This window comes from Nilaparvata lugens, chromosome 5 (assembly GCF_014356525.2).
Source record: "Nilaparvata lugens isolate BPH chromosome 5, ASM1435652v1, whole genome shotgun sequence".
In the NCBI taxonomy this organism is placed as follows: domain Eukaryota; kingdom Metazoa; phylum Arthropoda; class Insecta; order Hemiptera; family Delphacidae; genus Nilaparvata; species Nilaparvata lugens.
In genome coordinates, this window is record NC_052508.1 from 22,826,810 (window position 1) to 22,847,413 (window position 20,604).

At 39.1% G+C, this 20,604-nt stretch overlaps 1 protein-coding gene and 1 long non-coding RNA gene across 3 annotated transcripts in view; one reads left to right on the forward strand and one right to left on the reverse strand.

Moving 5' to 3' along the window:
- Positions 1–7,206: 7,206 nt before the first annotated feature.
- LOC120351279 lies at positions 7,207–7,608 on the reverse strand. The gene is made up of 2 exons (XR_005571282.1): positions 7,474–7,608; positions 7,207–7,396 (listed from the first exon to the last, which is right to left on the reverse strand). It is a non-coding gene; the product is annotated as an uncharacterized LOC120351279 (long non-coding RNA).
- Positions 7,609–9,040: 1,432 nt separating this feature from the next.
- LOC111046243 (puromycin-sensitive aminopeptidase) overlaps positions 9,041–20,604 on the forward strand; it is a 76,660-nt gene continuing 65,096 nt past the window's right edge. The window contains exon 1 of one of the 2 annotated variants that reach the window (XM_039427964.1): positions 9,041–9,319. In XM_039427964.1, the coding sequence (XP_039283898.1) occupies positions 9,188–9,319 (132 nt within the window). In that variant the 5' untranslated portion in view covers positions 9,041–9,187. The remainder of the gene's footprint in view (positions 9,320–20,604) is intronic. The other variant, XM_039427965.1, reaches the window with a different exon arrangement.

The following is a 20,604-nucleotide window of genomic DNA, read 5'->3' on the forward strand; positions in this document are numbered from 1 at the left end:
TGATAATCAGGTCTTAGACCCTCGTCTCCAAAACATAAAATATCAGTTTCAAGCCTAGCCTGAGAATAAAAATATCAAGTTCTTCTTCCAGAGTCACTCACAGTTCTATTCTTGGCTGTTTTAACCAGTCTACAGCTCTTTTTGTGGCTTCATGCAGCTCTCTTAGGTCTCCCTCAAAAAAATGGATTGGGCATTCAGCAGTTATGTGGTTCATGGTTTGTGTTTGGCCACACTCACACAAATCTGACTGCTGTAGGCCCCATCTCTTTTGCTACTGAGCGCATAGCCCTTTTCCCACACGGATCCGATTGAGAGCACTCCACTCTTTCCTCTGGAGATCAAATCCATGCACTCTTTCAGTTGGATCTTCAACTAGGAAGTTATTTGTGGATGCATCTTGTGCCCACTTCGATTTCCACCTCTCTCTCATGTTACCACGCTCCATAATCTTTGGGTACATCTTCCATGGAGGATTTCTATAGACTTAAGGGTACTTTATGGAAAGAGTGGGATGTCATCATACATCGGCGTTTTTGGATTGTGTAGGCACTTTTCCCATTCTCTCTTCAGGTGCTCTTCTCTACGTAGCTGTGCTGGGGCTATATTGGCTGAAACTGGAAGCCATGGAACAGGAGTCGGTCTTATTGTGCCTGAAATGATTCTCAATGCACTGTTCAGTTGGGCATCCAGTTTCTTTGTGTGGGAGCTGTAGAGCCATACCGGTGAGCAATACTCAGCTGTTGAAAAAATAAGTGCCAGGGATGAAATTCTTAGGCAATTAGTTCCAGCTCCCCAGTTTGTAACAGCCAGCTTTCTTATCAGGTTGACTCTACTACGCACCTTACAACTTAACCTTCGGATATGGGTCTTGTATGACAAGGTCCTATCAATGACTACACCCAAATATTTGGGGTTGCAAGTAAAGGGTACCGCTTGCCCACAAAAGTCAACCCTGACCTGTGCTTGTGCCATGTGAGTATTGAGATAGAAGAGGGCCCATTCTGTTTTATTGGGATTTGGTACCAACCTCAATTTTTTCAAGTACTTTCCCATTGCAGCAAGATCCCTGTTAATAATATCCTCACAGCATGCTGGATTTTTGCTTTGGCATGCTATGGTAATGTCATCTGCGTACTGGAAAATACGGCTTTCTAATGGACTTATGTCATGGACATACAGGTTGAAGAGTAGTGGGGCCAATACTGATCCCTGTGGCAGGCCATCATTTACAGTCTTCCAACGGCTGTGTTTCCCTCCCATGTGTACTCTGAACCTTCTGTTGGATAGAATTGAATCTAGAAGAAGAACTAGTTTCCTACAGTGGATCACTTGTGATAGCTCGAGTAATAATCCTTCTCTCCAAACCGTATCGTAGGCTGAGGATAGATCCAAAAATACAGCAGCTGTCTGAAACCTGTTTGTTCCCTCGGTAGAACTTTCTCAACCAATGGTGAAATGCGGTTGTACAGAAGCCTCTCAAAGAGTTTGTAAGTTACACTAAGGAGTGATATTGGCCTGAGGTCTGCAGCTTCATTCCCAGATTTCCCTGGCTTTTTGATACCAAAAACTTTAGCCTGTTTAAACTCCTTAGGGAGGTGACCAGTCAGTAAAATATTGTTGAAAATACTCGAGAGGTAGTTTTTAGCATTCCTTCCAAGATTTGCCAGGAACTCAGGGTATATTCCATCATATCCAGCTGCTTTTCCCAATTTAAGGGCACTGATCCCACACTCTAGCTCAGGCAATGTGAAAGGGCCTGAAATATTATCATCAGGTATCAGTCTCTTCTTCCTTTGCCTGACAGCTTTCCTGACCTGGTGTTTCCAATCAGCCTCAACATGAGCTTTTGAGGTCCTCAGTAACCGGCTTGCAACCTGGTTCGGTGTTGTTTTAAAGTTTCCCACTTTCTCAGATGCATCTGAACCAAGTTTCTTCAGGAGACCCCATGCTTTCCTGCTCGAATGAGTGAAATTCATACTGGAGACAGTCCTCATCCAGCGATCCCTCCTTTTATCTCCGAGCATCTTTAGGAGCTCGTTACCAACTTCAGCTTGACCAGTCTCCTCGAACTGTTGTAGCAATGTCTCACATTCATCATCCCACCCTGGGACATAGTCTTTACGTCTTCCCCTTGGGACATGGGATTTGGCTGCCAATATCACTGCTCTCGAAAAACGGTAGTAAGACTTCGCATTGTCTGGAATCCAACCTACTATGCTGTCAAGTTTGGCAGAGAAGCCTTGCCAGTTGGCTTTCTTAAAATTCCAGCGAGGAGCATCAATTGATTTGATTCTGTCTTTTCTGATGCAAGTGACAACTGCAAGCATGACTGGTCTATGCTTGCTATGGGGAAAAACATCCAACACCGTTCTAACAGCATTAGTTTGATGTGCTGGATTTCTGTAGATTATGCACAGGTCTGGTGTATAGTCCCTTCTCCATCTTGCTGAGAAGAATGTGCCTTTATCCTTGGCTGAATAGATCAGCTTTAGATTATTATTCTCAATCCAGTCACTCAGTGCAATTCCATTGTTATCATCTTCACTGTATCCCCACATAGTAGAATGGCTGTTGAAGTCGCCCATGTAAATGCTCAAGGAGTTGAAGACTTTCATAACTGGAATTGGCCATCTCACATTAGGTGGCTTGTAAACGTTGATGATGTTCACGCCCGAAATCTCTATCACTAGGCAAAATATATTATTATTATCAGTTTCACTCACCACTCTAACATCTGCTATATCATTTCTCACATATGTTGCTAAGCCGTATTTCTCATGATTTATGGCTGCAACTATTTTAAACCCACTAATTGTGCCTCTTCTAGCTTGCTCCTCATTGTCCTTCGAGTGTGTCTCTTGAAGGTGAAAAATTTGGATGTGCTTTTGAGAGGTTTGTGGCCAAGTTCCTGAAAGGCAAAGCTTCTTATGGTGTTCAAAAGACCTTTGATGACCTAACACAAATGCTGACATAATACTGAATGAATGTTTTGCAGATTCTTATGTGAGTTTTTGATCCGACGCACTGCCATCTTGAAAACTTCATCCAGTTCCACCGTCAGTCAGTCAGGTCATCACACACCCAGCTACGTGTAGCTATAGCGAGGTGCACGTTATAATGACAGTGGAGAAAGGCACTAATGATGTAGCGTAGATTTAACATTGGAAGAAAGGGCAACTAGGCCTACGTCTTCCAAAGATGTATTCCTATAGTGAATTCCACGTTATAATAGCAGTATTTGATTAACATTGGTGTTGCTATCCTTGTCCATCCCATAGTTGAGTAGGTTAATTTCAGAAAAAATGCAATCTATTTATATTTGTAGTATGTTATGTTATTATGTTTATTTTATTTTATTGATTGGTTCTGTTACTTGTTAAATACAACAAGGTCACTTTTAGGTTAAACTTGGGGTGACTTTGTCCCAGTATAAAAATTGTGATATTATGCAGGATATGATGCAAATACAATTCAAAATCTGATAAATATAATGTATTCTACCTAATAAAAGAAAATAATCACCTTTTTGGGATTAATAGCCTACAATGTTAATATTCATTTTTAGCTGATTCTGCAGCTGGAGCCAAAATGCTTCGACTCTAAAATAGATCTTTAAGCAGCAGAAACTATAATATTTTTCAAAAAATAATTTGTGAATTTTTAAAGTAGATTACATTTGTTTTCAATGTCACTATTCATTTTAAAGGTTAACAGTTGATTTCAGTTTGTCTAACTCTTGAAAATGAACTATTTTTCAAAGTGAGACAAAGTCACCCCAACCCCTGTTTGATTTTGTGTTAATTTCGAAAAAAATATCTTAGTTAAAGTAGAGAAAAATATCAACTTCTTATAATGAAAAATATTCTTCAAACATTTTAGAATACAATAAAAAATATTGCAGGAGATTTGATGCAACTCAAGTATTGATTGCAAGCGGTTTAAAATCTCAACTCCCCAAAATTGGGACAAAATTACCCCGGTTTACCGGTACTTAAACTGTTGAGAGAACTTAATAATTAAAAGTTAAGTGCAGTATAAATGGAGGTACCTCAAGCAGGTCGAAGGGAACCAATAACAGCTTCCCAACAAAGAATAGGCCTATTAGATAATCTAAAAGTCTCTCTATTGAATAATAAAGAACAAAGTAATAGTATGATGATCAATTATTTATTCGATCCCTTCTGTTTTACGTTGTTCTGTGATGTTTGTTTAATATATAATATAATGGTTGACTCATGTAGGTAACTAAGTTCAAGTTATGTCTAATAGGCTTATAAATAAGGATAAAAATGAATTAGAAATTGCATGTGTTTAAATGCTAATTAATATTAAACGAAATCATAATTGAATGCTGTAAATCACCCCGAAGACTTCTGCTACTGCAAATATTATCAACAGGAAATTCGATGAGAGTTACTATCCAAAAATGATTTGCCAGCCCAAAAGGTACCGTACCGGGTTCAATCCCCGGGCTGGCAATAATTTTTGGATAGTAGCTATCATCGAATTTCCATCCAGCTGTTAACCCTGTTGTCAATATTTGCAGTAGCAGACTTCTTCGGGTGATTTTCAGCATTTAATTTGGAATTTCGTTTGATAATAATAATATGCTTATGCTTTTTCAGGCCCAGTTCAGTAATAAAATACACAAATAAAAACAAATAGACATCTAACGAATAAAAGTACATAAAGGGTTTAAATCATAGGTTTGTTGAGAATCAGAAGCTTGATATCTTGTGATTGTGTGAGCATTTCTTGACATTGGGTGAGTCAGATTTTTACTCAATGATATCTGACCTTACAATTGCCTCAATTTATCGTAGAACTGTGACCAGATGTGGTGGCTCTGCTATTTACATTCGGAGTGATATTGACTTCACCGAAATTGATGTTTCTGTGTTTTGTAAAGAACTTGACTTGAAAGTTGTGGCTGTGATAGTGCCCACTTATCATATAATAATCGTTCCTTTGTACCACTCTCCCAGTGGAAATTTTGACAGTTTTTGTGAACTTTTTGAACGTTTATTGTTTTATCTTAATATACACCACACTACATGTAATATTGTGGTAGCTGGTGATTTCAATGTAAATTTTATTGGTGACGATTCAAAGGCAAGATATGTTATCGAGCTTCTGAAATGTTTTGGCCTGTACAGTGTACATCACTTGCACTGAGCCCACCAGAGGAGTCTCCTGCCTGGACAATGTTGCTGTGAGCTTTCAACCGGATGTTTGCAGCACAAAAGTCATTGAACTGCATGGCGACGACCACTCTGCATTGGTATCAAGTTTTTCAATGTCTGGCTTATCCATGATGAGTGATGAAACATCTACATGGCATATAAACTATTCTTTCAGATCGAGGCCTGTAAATGAGATTACATTGATTCTTTTTGGAAATGATATGGCCAGCACCCCCTTTGATGTAGTACTCCAGCTTGTTTGAGACTTTTTTCAACTATTTTCAGGAGAGATTTAACTTCTTTTTCCCTGAAAAGCTCAAACCGTATCGCTCTCAGCAACCACAGAAGAGACTGAGCCATATGAGAAGTCATCAAGAGTGGTATACTGATGATCTTGCCAGGCTGAAGGGACTTATGCTTGCTTTGAAGGATAGGTGTGCTGGTGGCAGTGCTAGAGACATGGAGAGATACCGACGTGCAAAGTCCATCTATAAGAGGCATATTGAGCAGGCTAGGAAGCTGGCAACGGCTGCAAAGATTGAGAATGCACCAAATCGCTGTAAGGCGGCATGGGATGTGATAAACTCACATCGGTCCTTGCCAAGGAGACAGCTTGATTTTGCAAGTCCTGATGAATTCAACACTTTTTTCATCGAGGCAGTGAACAGCAATGTGCGAGATCTGCCTATAGTTGATGGTGATCCAGTTGAGCTGCTGGCTGCACGAGTTAGGCAAATGTTTCTCAACTATAACAAACTTATTTACGGAGTGAAATGTTTTGACAGACATAATGCCCGGTTGCAGAGTCATCACATAAAGTTAAAACAGGCAGTTAACTCACTTATAAAGCCATAACTCCACTTTCCGTTGCAAAAATGGGCTTCGGAAAACGACTGTGCAATGACCAACCATTTATGTCAGAGATTTTAATCTGTCTCACATAGCTATGTTTGATTTTATGTAACTACTCAATAGTTAATAGTTTATTAATAGGTAATAGTTTGTTAATTAATATTGTAATGAGCATACAATGATAAAACTACACATAAATAAGATACTTCTGCTCAAAAAACTATAACTTATGGTAAATTTGTAAAGTCCATACAAATTGTATGGAGAAGTATCAATGCGGATAGTCAGAAACATTGTCAGTGGCTTGAAAAACTCCAAAACACAGGATATATTTGGCCTATCCACTTCTGTCTTGAAAGAGACCATTGAACATGTAGCAGAACCAATGGCTACAGCAGTCAACCACTGTTTGAGGTTGGGAGTATTCCCAGACACACTGAAGCTGGCAAGAACACTACCAATTCACAAGAAGGGAAATACAGAGATTCCATCCAATTTCAGGCCTATTTCAATAGTGCCAATAATGTCAAAAGTGATTGAAACCGAGATGAAGCTGCAACTTACCAACTTTTTTGTGAAGAACAACCTTCTGTCCCAGTCTCAGCATGGCTTCAGAAATGGTCGCTCAACAGCAAGCGCTCTACTGTCATTATCTAAAAAGATACAGGATGCTTTTGAGAGTGGTGATTCACTTGCGCTTACTTTATGCGACCTGAGCAAAGCTTTCGATTGTGTGCCTCATGGCATACTGATTAGGAAGCTCAACAAGTATGGTGTTCAGGGTACAGTTCTAAGCACAATCAAGTGCTACTTGGAAACAGAAGACAAGTGGTCTCACTGGAAGGAGCCTCATCAAGTATTAGAAATATGAAGCATGGTGTGCCACAAGGCTCTGTATTGGGCCCCCTGCTCTTCATACTCCTCATGAATGACTTCCCAGACAGCCAGGGGTCCATCCTCTTTGCGGATGACACCACACTGATAGCTAGAGGACGAACAACAGAGGAGGCAGCAGAAAGGTCAGTGGAACAACTAAATGCAGCAAAGTCCTGGTTTACTGCAAACAGGATGAAGTTAAATGAGGAGAAAACTAACCTTCTGGTATGTTCCCTCAAGAGGACTGCAGTGGAGTCTGATCCTGTGAAGCTGCTGGGTTTTGGGTTGACAACAAGTTGAGGTGGAGTCAACATGTGGCTGAGGTCTGCAAAAGACTTTCCAGGGTTATATTCCTTATAAGAAAACTGAGACACATTGTCTCCAGGGATTACCTGGTCTCAGCTTATCACTCCCTTTTTCATAGTCACATCTTGTATGGAATCCTCCTGTGGGGACACGCGCCTTATTGCCATGATGTGCTGCTCCTGCAGAAGAAGGCCATTACTTTTGCGGACTACAGGGAGCATTGCAGGCCACTCTTCAAGGAACTGAAGATACTCACCATCCACAGCCAATACATCCTGTCCTCCTTGATGTATGTCAGAGACAACCTGCAGCAGCTGTCAACAAGAAATCAGATACACAGCTACAATACACGCCATGCAACTGACCTGGATGTTCCCCGATGTCGGTTGGCTGCTACTGAGAGAGGCTTCCCATCAGCATCCTTGGGCTTCTACAATGGACTCCCAACTGAAGTAAAAAGTGCATCACGTGCAAGATTCAGCGCTCTCGTCAGGCAAAAGTTGATTGATAGAGCAATTTACTCGTTGGCAGAATTAGCTAATGAGCCTTTATTTTAATGACACAGTCTGTCTGGTGGACCCAGTCAAGGATGACGACAACAAGTATCAAGTAAGTATCAAAGGTCTACGTTATAATGGCAGTGTTTGATTTGCAATGGTGTTGCTATCCTTGTGTATCATTCAACAAAGCAGAGATGGCGCTATCTCTTTCACCCATTGCAAGGTTGCCACATCGTTCATCAGCAATGTAGAAATTCAACTAATTAAACCGTTGCAAGGTTGCCACATCGTTTATCAACAATGTAGAAATTCAACTAATTGACAAAATAGGGTTGAGGGTTAGGTTTTATTCAGATTATATTTTATAATGTTTCATAAGGATAGGTTAGGTTTCTGCTTTGAAATTGCAATATGCTAGAAGGGGCTAGGGTCCAGGTAGAGTTATGTTTTTTGTTGTTTCAAAGGTGAAAGGATAGGTTAGGGCTTTAGGATTTTGCATTGAAATTCAAAGTATTGAATGTGAAAGGGTTAGGGGTTAGGTTATTTCAAGTTATATTTGATAATGTTTCATAAGGCAAGGTTAGGTTTTTGCTTTAAAATTGCAATATGCTAGAAAGGACTAGGAAACAGTTGAAATTATGGTTTTTGATATTTCAAAACCAATAGGTTAGGGGGTTAGGATTTTGCTTTGAAATTGCAATATGCTGGAAGGGATTATGCGTTTTTACAAATATTTATGTTTAATAATGTTTTAAATATTAAAGGGGAGGTTAGGGGGTTAGGTTTTTGCTTTGAAATGACAATATGCTGACTTAGTTATAGTGTTTTTCAACATTAGTTAAATAACAACTGTTATATTTTATTAATTATATTATTAAAAAGTACTCTTTCTGTTATTGAATGAAATGATGATAATATATTGATTATTATATCGAATTTAATGATAAATCATCATTGGATAATAATCAATCAATCAAATTATTTATTGTCACACAACATTAAAATGTTACAACAACGTCATTAATAACACAGAAAACATCAATTTAAAAAATCTATTACAAAGAAATCTTCAACTTCATATAAACATTCATTGACCAGTACTTTTTCAAATATTTACAGTAACTATTAAAGCTCATTCTTTTGATATTTTCAGGCAAATAATATCCTCATCAAAATGGAATGACGGCTCCAGTTATGGTGCTCGGTAACCATCATCACAAATAACGCTACATTTAAAGATCTGACTGGATGGAACGGGAAAAAACCGTTACTAACGCATGCGCGATACGGTGCTGTCTGAGACCGAGAGTGGTTTGTCAACATTAGTCATTATTTTCATGATTCAAGTTTAATCTTTAATCGTCAGTGTGCTGTGAAACTAAGATACTATCATACTTTATTTTTTATGAAGTATTGTGGTTTCAAATTGAATAACTTTAATAAGTAGATCTTGAGTAAATAATTATTATTATGGATACCTCTCAAAGAGAAAAAAAGTTTGAACGGCTTCCTACAGTAGTTCGCCCAAAGTCTTACAAGATTCATATCAAACCAAGTTTGGAAAAATTCACATTTCAGGTTATTGAAAGTATAAATGTACTTGTAAGTAACGTTTTTTTTTCTAATTGTTGAGACGCAATGTATTATGATCTTTTACCAGATTCCTCAAAATTTCTATTTTGCCTTACTGCACAGAAAACATAAAATTCCGGGATAGTTTTTAGGTTATGCCGGTCTCTAATGGTGCAATTCCTTAAATTCATTAAATTCGATTATTAATTGAATATCCATGTTTAATGAACTTTATGGCGAAAGATGAATTGGAAGTGGTGTCTACTAGATTGCTTTTACGATTCATATATAATGAATTTATAGGTTGTGTTCTAGCCTTGACGACTCTTAGCAACGCCTGTCAAGACACTTCCAAGGAATTGCACCTTGGGGACCAAATACATGAGACGTTTACAGGCTATACGGCACGACAAGATAGGAAGCATCTAAAGTTACTATTCACGGCGTAATTGTATCTCAACTATTATTGAAGATACCGACTCATTTCTTTTTAAATTGCAGAGGAGGAAAAACTGAAAATCTGTGGATGAAGATACATTCTAATAGTAAAATTTAATACCTAAACGTGCATCCTTTACCCATAATATGGAATCGATGGCGTCAAAAACATAAAATACAATACACAAAACAAAAACATACATAATGCATGTTTAGCAAGATAGCATTTCCGACAAATCATCACTCATATATTTTACTAACACTGTAGTACGCCTTGCTTTTTAAGTGCTTGGATACAACTCTCTCGAACGCTCTTAAATCCAACTGTTTTACTCCTGTAGGCAGCCTATTGAAGTATCGCAATGCCGAACTCCTGAAGCACACCTGTGATCTCTTTCTTGAATTCCTTGACCGGGAGAACCGGATAGACTGTGTCAGGGAGTTCAGGGGGTCACCCCTTAAACTCTGGGATGGCGGATGTTCGTGTTTGAGTATAGGGGCTCATCCACTAGTTCTGCCAATGAATATAATGGCCGTTGTATTAGACGTTCTTTCAATATTTGCTTAAACTTTCTGGCTTCGCAATTTTTTATATATTCAGGGAGCTGGTTATACAGTCGCAGTGCTGATATTTCAAAACTTTTGAGTTGCTGTAAGTCTGCTTCGAGGTACATCCAGGTCTGCCGCATGTCGAGTGTTGTAGGTATGTATGTTGCTTCTCTTTGTCATGTTGTTTGCTTTGTTCTTTATGAATAGGAGTGAGCAGAGTACATAGTGGCTAAAGATTTTAAGTACTCTCAGCTTTTTGAATAGTGGCCTGCAGTGTGCCAGGTGGTCAGAGAATGTCAATTCAATTCAAAAAGTTATTTATTTGACAAGTCTTATAAGCAATCACAGTGGTAGCCTACATCATAAAATAAGAATACACTTTACAATAAAAATAAGACAATGTCTGCACCACAGAAATGACAGCGATATACAAATATGTATTAAGAAATATTTACTCTCGCAGAGGCATTACTGCCTGTGTGCGAGAATGAGTCTAAGGTAGGAATAGGCATATATAAATATTTCGCAGTACTTGCACAGATCGGTTAAGCTTGTTGACATTTCAATAATAGTGACACTAAACCCCCCCCCCCCCCCTGAGAATGAAACTACATTTCTCCCCCCTATCCCTATGCCACCCCCTAGAAACCCAAGAAACCCCTAACCCGCCCCCCCCATAAGTGACATTCCCCCATCCAAACCTAACAAACAGACGAAGAAACAGATCACCCACAGAGGCGTGAAAACGCAAACACCCACACATACACACACACACACACACACACACAAACACCTCAAAAAGAGAGAATCAGGAGATTCAGAAAAATAGCCAGTATAATGATTAAAATTTGTAATAGTGACCGGTGATAGAATGTGTAAAGGCTTGAAATGATTTTATTAGTTTTTTAGCAATCCAGCCCTAGAATCTAAACTCTGAAGTGATCAATCTTTCACAACTCTCGCCTCTACCGATACCCCGAATCCACCTTTTAATTGCTATTTTGAATGCAGATGTTTTATAGATAATGAAGTCTGTTGCAGCTATAGGTAAGTTTTTTAACAGAACATGGGCTATGTAGTATGAATTAGTAGTGAAGATGGTTTTATTTACCTTTGGCATTTGGATATTGTTATGAATTACTCTCCTTGTTGTATAATTATGAGTGATAGTATTAAATATGTCAGAATAGTTTTTGAATATGTATGTTGCCAAAGTTCTAATGTATAATTGCCTGACATCAAGCACCTCCATCTCCGCGAAAACCGCCTCAGTCGAGTAGTCCCAACGCCTCCCAAGTGCAGCCTTTAGAATCAGTTTTTGTGTAATGAATAGAGGATTCAAAATAGATCTGAATCCTCCTCCATAAGCTAGGAACCCTCCTTCAATAATTGATTGAACAAATGCGTAATAAATTGTTAGGATTTCGTTCTTGTTCAAATATTCTCTAAGTTTCCTAAAAACATAAATCATTTTTCTTAGTCTGCTGTTCTGATAAGCAACGTGTGCAGACCAGTTGAATCTATTATCAATAATCACACCTACATATTTATAAGAGTCTACCCTTGCAATTGACTCACAGTTACAAGAGGTATTGTTAATGTTACCACATGTATGCAGTTTGACCCCTTCAACTGAGGTGTCGCTAGCATCTCTCAGGGAGACCGGCATGAACTTTGTCTTACTGACATTGAGTGTCAATAAATTATGGTCAAACCATGTTTTTAATGACGCCAAGTCTCTCTTTGCCCTATTCAGTACGGATTCCCAGTCAGGTCCCCTAACCAGAACAGCAGCGTCATCTGCAAAGAGATAGATCCTGCTATTTAAGTTCAATCTTGCAAGGTTATTTACATAAATCAAGAATAATAATGGACCTAGGGTGCTTCCTTGAATTACCCCATATTCTACTTGTTTCAGCTGGCTATTTCCTCCATTTATAACAGTAAACTGTTTACGGTTACTGAAATACGATTTAAACCAATTAAATGAGTCTCCCTCTATCCCAATCAGTTCCATTTTCTTGAGCAACTTTTCCCTATCCACAGAATCGAATGCCTTGGCCAGATCCAAGAATATCAATGCACATTTTTCATTACTTCCCAAGGCAAAATTCACATCTCTGGTTATAGCGAAGAGGGCATCTGAAATATTTTTTGATTTTCTAAAACCATATTGAGAATTAGTTGGTAATCTATTACTTTCAAGGTATGTTGTTAATTGGTCTTTTATTACTTTTTCAAGAATTTTGGAAAATACGCTAAGTAGGCTGATTGGACGAAAGTTTGAACTCTCAGTTATGTCTCCTGATTTGAACAATGGAATCACCTTTGCTATTTTGAGGGCGTCAGGAAACTCGCCCGAAGCGATGCTCAAGTTGATGATATGCAGAAGTGGATCAGATAGGCTTTGAAAGTGGGATTTCAGGATATCAGCAGAAATACAATCATACCCAGGAGCCAAACCGCCGCGCAGGGAATTCACATAAGTAAGCAACTCTGCCTTGTCGATAGTGTGTAGGATCAATCTAGAGTCTACTGCGTAATCTGAGTCATTTACTACCGTTGGGCCTATAGGGTTTATTTTATCAGCTAAGTTACTTCCCACATTGGAAAAATATTCATTGAATTCTTCAGCTACATGCATTCTTTTATCCCCCGGATATGTCTTTCCTGCCGCGTACTGGTCCAGTGGAAAGGGGTCTTTGTTTTTTCTTTTACCAGACAATTCATTCACAGTCTGCCAGAATAGTTTTGGATTATTTTTAGAATCGAAAATTTTTGTTTTGTAGTAGTGGGTCTTGGTTCTCCGTATCAATGAATTCAGTTTATTTCTGTAATTTATATAATAGTTTTTAAGTTGTTGATTGAAGGGCTGGTTCCTAAGCTGTTTACTTGTATTGTCCCGTTTTCTAATTGATCGTATTAAACCTTCCGTCATCCAGGGCTTCAGTTTCACCTCCCTATTGCTGAATTTCTTGATTTTTGTAGATTTTTCTATAAAGTTTTTTAAAATGGAGAAGAAAATGTTACAGGATGAATTTAATTCTTGTTCATTAGTGACAGCCCTCTAATCACAATTGCTTATAAATTCATGTAGATTTTTTTTCAATGAATTCTTCGTATTTTTTTACTGAATTGATTATTATTGGTTTCTAGGGGAAAAATTAATCAATTCAGGGCCCTGCTAGAAGAAAATCGTGGAATTTATTTCCATTCAAATAATGTCAATGAATTGTATGATAAACTATCCTCTTCTATCCGAGAGACTGCATTACTGTCTGGAGTTTTGATAATTAAGAAGATCTCTTCTAATGGGAATAAACATGTATTTCAAGATAAGCCCTGGTACAATCAGGAGTGCACTGAGGCAAAGAGAGAACTGCGCAGGAAATGGAGGAAATTTAGTAAGGGGCCGACTGAAGCCAATCTGTCGAATCTATTACAGGCCAAGAAAAGTTATAAAGAGGTCACAAGACTTGCAAAAAAAGTATTTCACGAGAACTTACTGAATGAATTACATAATGCAAAGGACAGCAAATCGTTTTGGAAAGTTATTAAGAAGAATACTCGAAAATGGCCAAAGCAAAATCCAAACTGTGTGGTTAGTCTTGATTCTTGGATCCAGTACTATAGAAATTTCTATACAGAGCCACGCTTGGAACTCGTATTGTCCCCAACACCCTCAGTTCAGATTATGGATGATGAAATAAGTCTAATGGAACTACAAAGGGTCATCAATAAGAGTAAGTTGGGAAAGGCACCTGGAGCAGATGGACTAAGCTATGAATTGTTCAAGATTCTGCCTGCTGCATGGGACCATTTCATATTAAACATGTTCAACACCATCTTCACTACAGGAGCAGTACCACAAGATTGGGGAAGATTATAATGTTCCACTTATTCAAGAAAGGGGATCCAAGCTTGCCAGACAACTATCGAGGAATTGCTCTAATCAATGCCATAACAAAACTGTATACTGGCATATTGGCTGAGAGGATAATGCAGTGGGCTGAATCCGAAGGTAAACTCCCAGAGGAGCAGAGTGGCTTTAGGAAAGATAGAGGATGTGTGGATAACATATTTGTGCTCAGCTCAGCACTGAACATTGCAACTCGATTGAAGAAAAGAACTGTTTACACCATGTTTGTGGATTTCAGAAAAGCCTTTGATAGTTTGGATTATTCAAAATTGTGGCCCAAGCTCTACAACCTTGGAATATCTGCAAAGATGATAAAGTCAATAAAGTCTCTATATGATTCTGCACACATTCAGCTAAGTGATAACAATGAATTGGGAATTGAAATTTCAAAAGGTGTCCTGCAGGGCGATTCCCTGAGTCCTTTGCTTTTCTCTCTGTTCATCGGTGACATGACTTGTAGGGTTGTAGAGGAGTGAATTTGAGTGCCAGTCAAGATCTAGTGGCTTTGCTTTATGCGGATGATCTTGTGATTTTGGACATGACTTGGGTTGGCATAATGAGAGCATCGCGTCTCCTGGAGGAATACTGTGTGCAGAACGATCTTGAGGTGAATGTTCTGAAGACGAAGGTAGTACCGGTCAGAAGAGGAGGTAGCGGAGTTAAGAAGAATGTTACTTACCAGAATCAGGAGATTGAGACTTCAAGCACATACTGCTATTTGGGAACAGTCTTTTCATCATCTGGACTTTTCTGCACTAATGTACAAGAAGCAAGTAAAAAAGCAAGGGTGGCATCTGCAAAAGTTAAGGAAATCCTGACCACCACAAAGACAAGCAGATTTCGGACGGTCTTCAAGCTATATCAGTCCATTGTTGCCTCCACTCTCCTGTATGCAGCTAAAATCTGGGCTCCATCATACTGTGAGAAACTTGAATCGACTGAAAAACAGTTTTTCAAGTCTTTGTACTTCCTGAGGAAAAATTCTCCTATGCATTTTGTGCGTCTTGAGATGGGATTAGACCACATCGAGTGCAGAGTATTGAAGGGAATGTTAGCATGGTATTTAAAGGTTAAGAGAATGAGAGGTGACCGCTTGCCAAAAATATGTCTTGAAAGACTGACGGAATTAGATGCACAGCCCAACAATAAAGAAAAGTACAACTGGATGACGCAACTTAATCGGAAGCTCGACAGTGCCAATCTTGGTGAGAGTTTGATCGCACTGGAATCCAAGAGAGATATAGATGCCCTAATAACCAAATTTAAGGAGCACAAATTAAAAACGGATGTCGATAGGGTGATGATTTCTCACTACAATCCGCTTTATCGTTGTATTAGTGGTTTGGGTGCTGAGGAGGAGTACTTGAACTTCGGGAAAAGCATATGGAAGATGCGTCTCATCAGCCAGCTGAGACTTGCTCAGCCAAACTTTGCAAGAATTCATCACAAGGGGTACACGGCATTTTTCTCAAGTGAGGAAATCTGCTTGCTGTGCAACCAGCGGGCTGATAACAGCTTATGTCACGCTCTCTTTGGATGTCCGACTTTTGATGACAACAGAAGAAAGTACTTGGCGGAGTATCTGCGGGGGAGCCAGGAACTTGACGAACAGTACAAAGAACTATTACACATAGAGACACCAGCCAAGATGGATAAGATTTGTTTTTACTTTTTCAGCTACATAAGATTCAGGAGATTCGTCGACGAGTTGGACTGATATCTGATCTGTTTTTTTGTGGCAAGACTGATTAAGGACAAATATGTTTTCAGTTTTCCTATTTTCAAATGATATTTTGTATTTTATATAATATGTAAACAAACTCAACTCCATTTGTATGTTTAAAAAAACGAAAGCAAATAAAATATTCTATTCTATTCTATTCTATTCTATTATTATTGGTTTCGAAATTTCTAGTGCAATACTGTAATGGTCAGTCACATCCGTCATTACAACCGCTGTTTTCAGGCAATTATAGTTGTCATGTCTGATAAAAACATGGTCTATACATGATTTACTGTTCCCCTGCACCCTAGTATATTTATCAATACCGCTCATAAATCCATTTTCAAACATCATGTCTAGATATCTTTCAGTTTTATTATCTGACTGCAATATGTTAGCGTTAATGTCACCCACAAGAACACAAGTTTTATTCCTATTGATATTCATGTAATAGTTGCGAAGTGCATTAGTAAAGACATCCAGGTCACTGTCGTGAGTACGATAAACTGTAAGAAGGTTCATATTTTTTCCATGATACGTTAATTCGATACTCAAACCATACACGTCGGCCAGCTCCATCTGTCTACATTCACTCACACTCACTCCCTCCCTCACATACACCAACACTCCGTCATTCTTGTTTCTCCATCTGTTCGTTTTAAAAGCCCTATAACCCTCCAATTGAATACCCGCAGTATCGTCTCCCAACCAAGTTTCCCCCAGCATGATTACATCCCATATCACATTACTTCCATGCAAATAAGTTATGTAATTATCGAAATTTTTGTTGAAGCTTCTGATATTCAAATATATGAACTTAAGGTCATTTTCACCATTGGAGAAAAAGTTGTCCACCTCAAAAGCCTCAACACTCTCACATTCAATACGTCTGTAATCATCCAGCATCCCTAAATTACATCAAATCTACTATAAGTAAATAAGGTTCTTATTTATAAGAAGCAATGGGAAGAAATTTGTAATTAAAAAAAAAAAAAATGATAATAAAGAAAAAACTTTGCTCGTAAAACGCGGCCGCCCGTACCCCCCAACCCGCCCATGAAGTCCCATCCAAATACAAGTCCCATCTAAGTTGAAATATACATATAAATAACCCAGACAAACAAAAAAATAAATATAAATAAATACACTTTCCGTGAAGCTGCCACAGGAACTACCTAGAGCCCCTCCCTAAACCCACTCTCGCATTGATAGAAAATAAAGAAATAACACAGAAAACGATCGAGATAAACAGATGTTTACAAAATGATGAATAATAATAATAATGAGTTTCTGTTCATGGCGTGGTCTTAAGTATGGCCACAAGTGAACAAGTCAAGAACATAAAAAACTGTCATAAGACAGGTCAAGAATAAAAATACACATCAAACACAAAAAGCAGCAAGCAGAAGAGGCAGCAAGACTAATGCAAGAAGTATCTACTTACAGTCTGAGGATCACAATCATAGAACTCCCTCATAGAATAGAAGGGGTTCTCCTGAAGGAAAGCCCTCAGTCTCCTCTTCAAGACTGTCTCTGGCAGAGTCCTGGCTGAAACTGGCAGCTTGTTCAAAATTTTAGCTGGCTGGTAGATGAGGCTGCTCTGGGTCCTCCCCAATCTACAATATGGCAGGTCCAGCCTCAGCCTGCCTCTGGTGCCATGATCATGCACATCACCCCTGGCAGGCAAAGTACGGACACTGTGGAATGCCTTTATAGCTGACCTGTAAATGTAAAAATTGAATACAGTGAGAATCTTTTCACTCACAAAAAGAGACTTACAATGCGCTAAAAATTCTGCCCCACAAAGAATCCGGATGGCCTTCTTCTGCACCAGCAGTACATCTTTTACCTCAGAGGCACCACCCCACAAGGTGATGCCATAGGCCATCACACTCTGAAAGAAGGCAAAGTAACACATGCGGAGATGGGCCTCTGGTACACATCTTCTCAGGCTCCTGAGCAAAAACAGCACCCTGCTCAACCTGCCACAGACTACCTGAATGTGACCGCCCCAGGAAAGCTTACGGTCCAGAGTGAAGCCAAGGAGCTTCACTGGAGGGGAATCATAATGTACTCCATTCCTGAGGCCAAACACAATTCTCTGGGTCTTCTCACTATTGAGAAGGAAGAGATTTGCCCGAAACCAGTCCGCAACAGCCCTCTCAGAAGCACACATCTTTCTGCTCAGGTCAGTCATGTCACCACTGATATCCAGCATTGAGGTGTCATCAGCATAACACACCACAGTCCAGTCTCTGAAAAGGGCAACATCATTAATCATGATGAGAAACAGGAGAGGCCCCAGTACAGAGCCCTGGGGGACCCCACAGCTCACTGATCTGACTTGAGACCTCACACCATTCGCTAGCACTATCTGATCACGTCCTTCCAGGTAGAAACGGAGAAGCATCCGAGGGCTGTCACCAATTCCATAGGAAGCGAGCTTGGCCAAAAGAGTAGCATGGTCCAGGGTGTCAAATGCCTTGCTAAGGTCACACAGTGTGAGCCCAGCAAGGCCTCCCTTCTCAAAACTTGCATGGACCTTGAGAACAATATGTTCAACAGCCTCCACTGTCGACTTCCCCACTCTGAAGCCAAACTGTGTACCTGCAAACAGATTATTCAACTCACAAAATTCATAGAGTTGCTCAGCTATCACCATTTCAAATATTTTGGACAAAATAGTGAAAGTTCAATGGTGGGTGATAGTGACTAAGAGCACCGAGTAGAAGACTCAGTTATTGCAGTTATCAATTCAACTTGTTATCTACACATTAATCCGATAAGTCGCAGCAGATCAGATGGGAACAGCCTGACTCCGATAGTACGAATGTAACTATGAGTACGACAGCTTAGCTTGTAGAGGAATAAGATATGATATTCCTACTGTACTCATAGTGATTATGCTTATTATTATATGTTAAAAAACAATTTTTTAGTATTATGAGACACATTATAATAAAAATTACAGGACAAAACAACAGGATCCACTCTCCCCATCTGGTCGCTTACGACACAGGACAAACAATATAGTTACATTTTACAGATCTCATGAAGAGCAATCCAAACGGAATAGATATCAGAATCCATTTTTAGGAATAAGTAATCCATAAATAGTGAACCAATCCATTATTTTCAGTTTATCAGTTTTTAGTATATGTGATTATTCTAATGGCCTTTTTATGTAGCAATTGTATATCTGAGCTGGCTGAAGCATGTCCCCAGAGAAGGATTCCGTATGTTATGTGACTGTGAAATAGCGAATAGTAAGCTGTCATTCTAGAGTGACAACATACCTTAGTTTTTTTAGGAGATGTAGGACTTTTTTTAGACATGTCTTTGAAATGTGTGTGTCCCATTTCAATTTTCTGTCAAGCCAAAAACCCAATAATTTTACTGGTTCGGTAGGGCTTTCAGGTTTTTCGTTTTTCAGAGAGCATATTAATATTTGGGATTTGTCCTCATTGAGTTTAAGCTTGTTTATTTGGAACCATCTCTTTGCCTCCTGTGTGTGAGTTTCGTTCATTGCCAATGCTTGTTCACTTGATATTCCTCTAGACATCACCGTCATATCATCTGCAAACGTCAAAAGGATGAATAGAAGGGGGCCTAAAACAGAACCCTGGGGGACTCCGTGTTTAATATCTCTAATCCTTGACAAAGCTCCTTTTATTGAGACTACTTGGCTTCTGTCTTCAAGATAACTTTTGATGGTATTGAGGACCGGACCGCTGATTCCATACCTTTCCAGCTTCCTTAGGAGAATCCGGTGTGGAACACAATCGAAGGCTTTACTCAGATCAAACAGTGTAAGGGCCATTGTATCACCAGTCTCAAATGTGTTCTGGATTTCGCTAGTCAGGGCAATCAGTGCGCTTGTTGTAGAGCGGCCACTTCTAAAACCATGCTGCTGATGACAGAGGAGGTTGTTACTTTCGAAGTAATCCACCATTTGTTGCTTCATAATAGTCTCTAGCACCTTTGCCATGGTGGGAGGAATTGATATTGGCCTGAAGTTAGCTGGCTGGTCAACTGCACCTTTCTTGTGAACTGGTCTGGTTTTTGATGTTTTCAAAATATCAGGGAATCTGCCACATTTCAGACACTCATTTATTGCGCTGGCTATTGGTTCAGCAATCATTGTGATGGTTTCTTTCAAAATATTACATGATATGCCATGGATTTCTTGCGATTTCGAGCTTCTGAAATTTCTTTCTAAATTCACTATCTGTGATGGACTAACTTCCTTCCACTCAGTCATTCTGTGTTGTGTCAAGATGATGTTAGAAGATGGTTCCATATCATTGGCTGGTAAACTTGCTTGTATCTCCTCAGCAACTGTTGTAAAATAGTCATTGAAGTCATCGGGATTCAGTACGAATTCTAATTCTTCTATTTTGGGCCTATGACTATTTATTACACTCCATGCGGCCTTGTAGACATTGCTGGCTGATTTGATGTAATTTGCTGTGTGTTTCTTTTTAGCATCATTTACAGCGCTTCTGTACCTTCTATTCATGTCTGCCTATTAAGAATACAATGAAGTTTGTTGCTCAGGTGAGTTGGCAGCTTTGTAGAAAAAGTGTAGGAGTGTCACCAGGTCCTACATGTTGCGAAGCTCTTTGGTAAACCAGGATTTGTCTCTGTGTTGTAATGGGGTATTTAAATTTGAAATATATTGGGGTT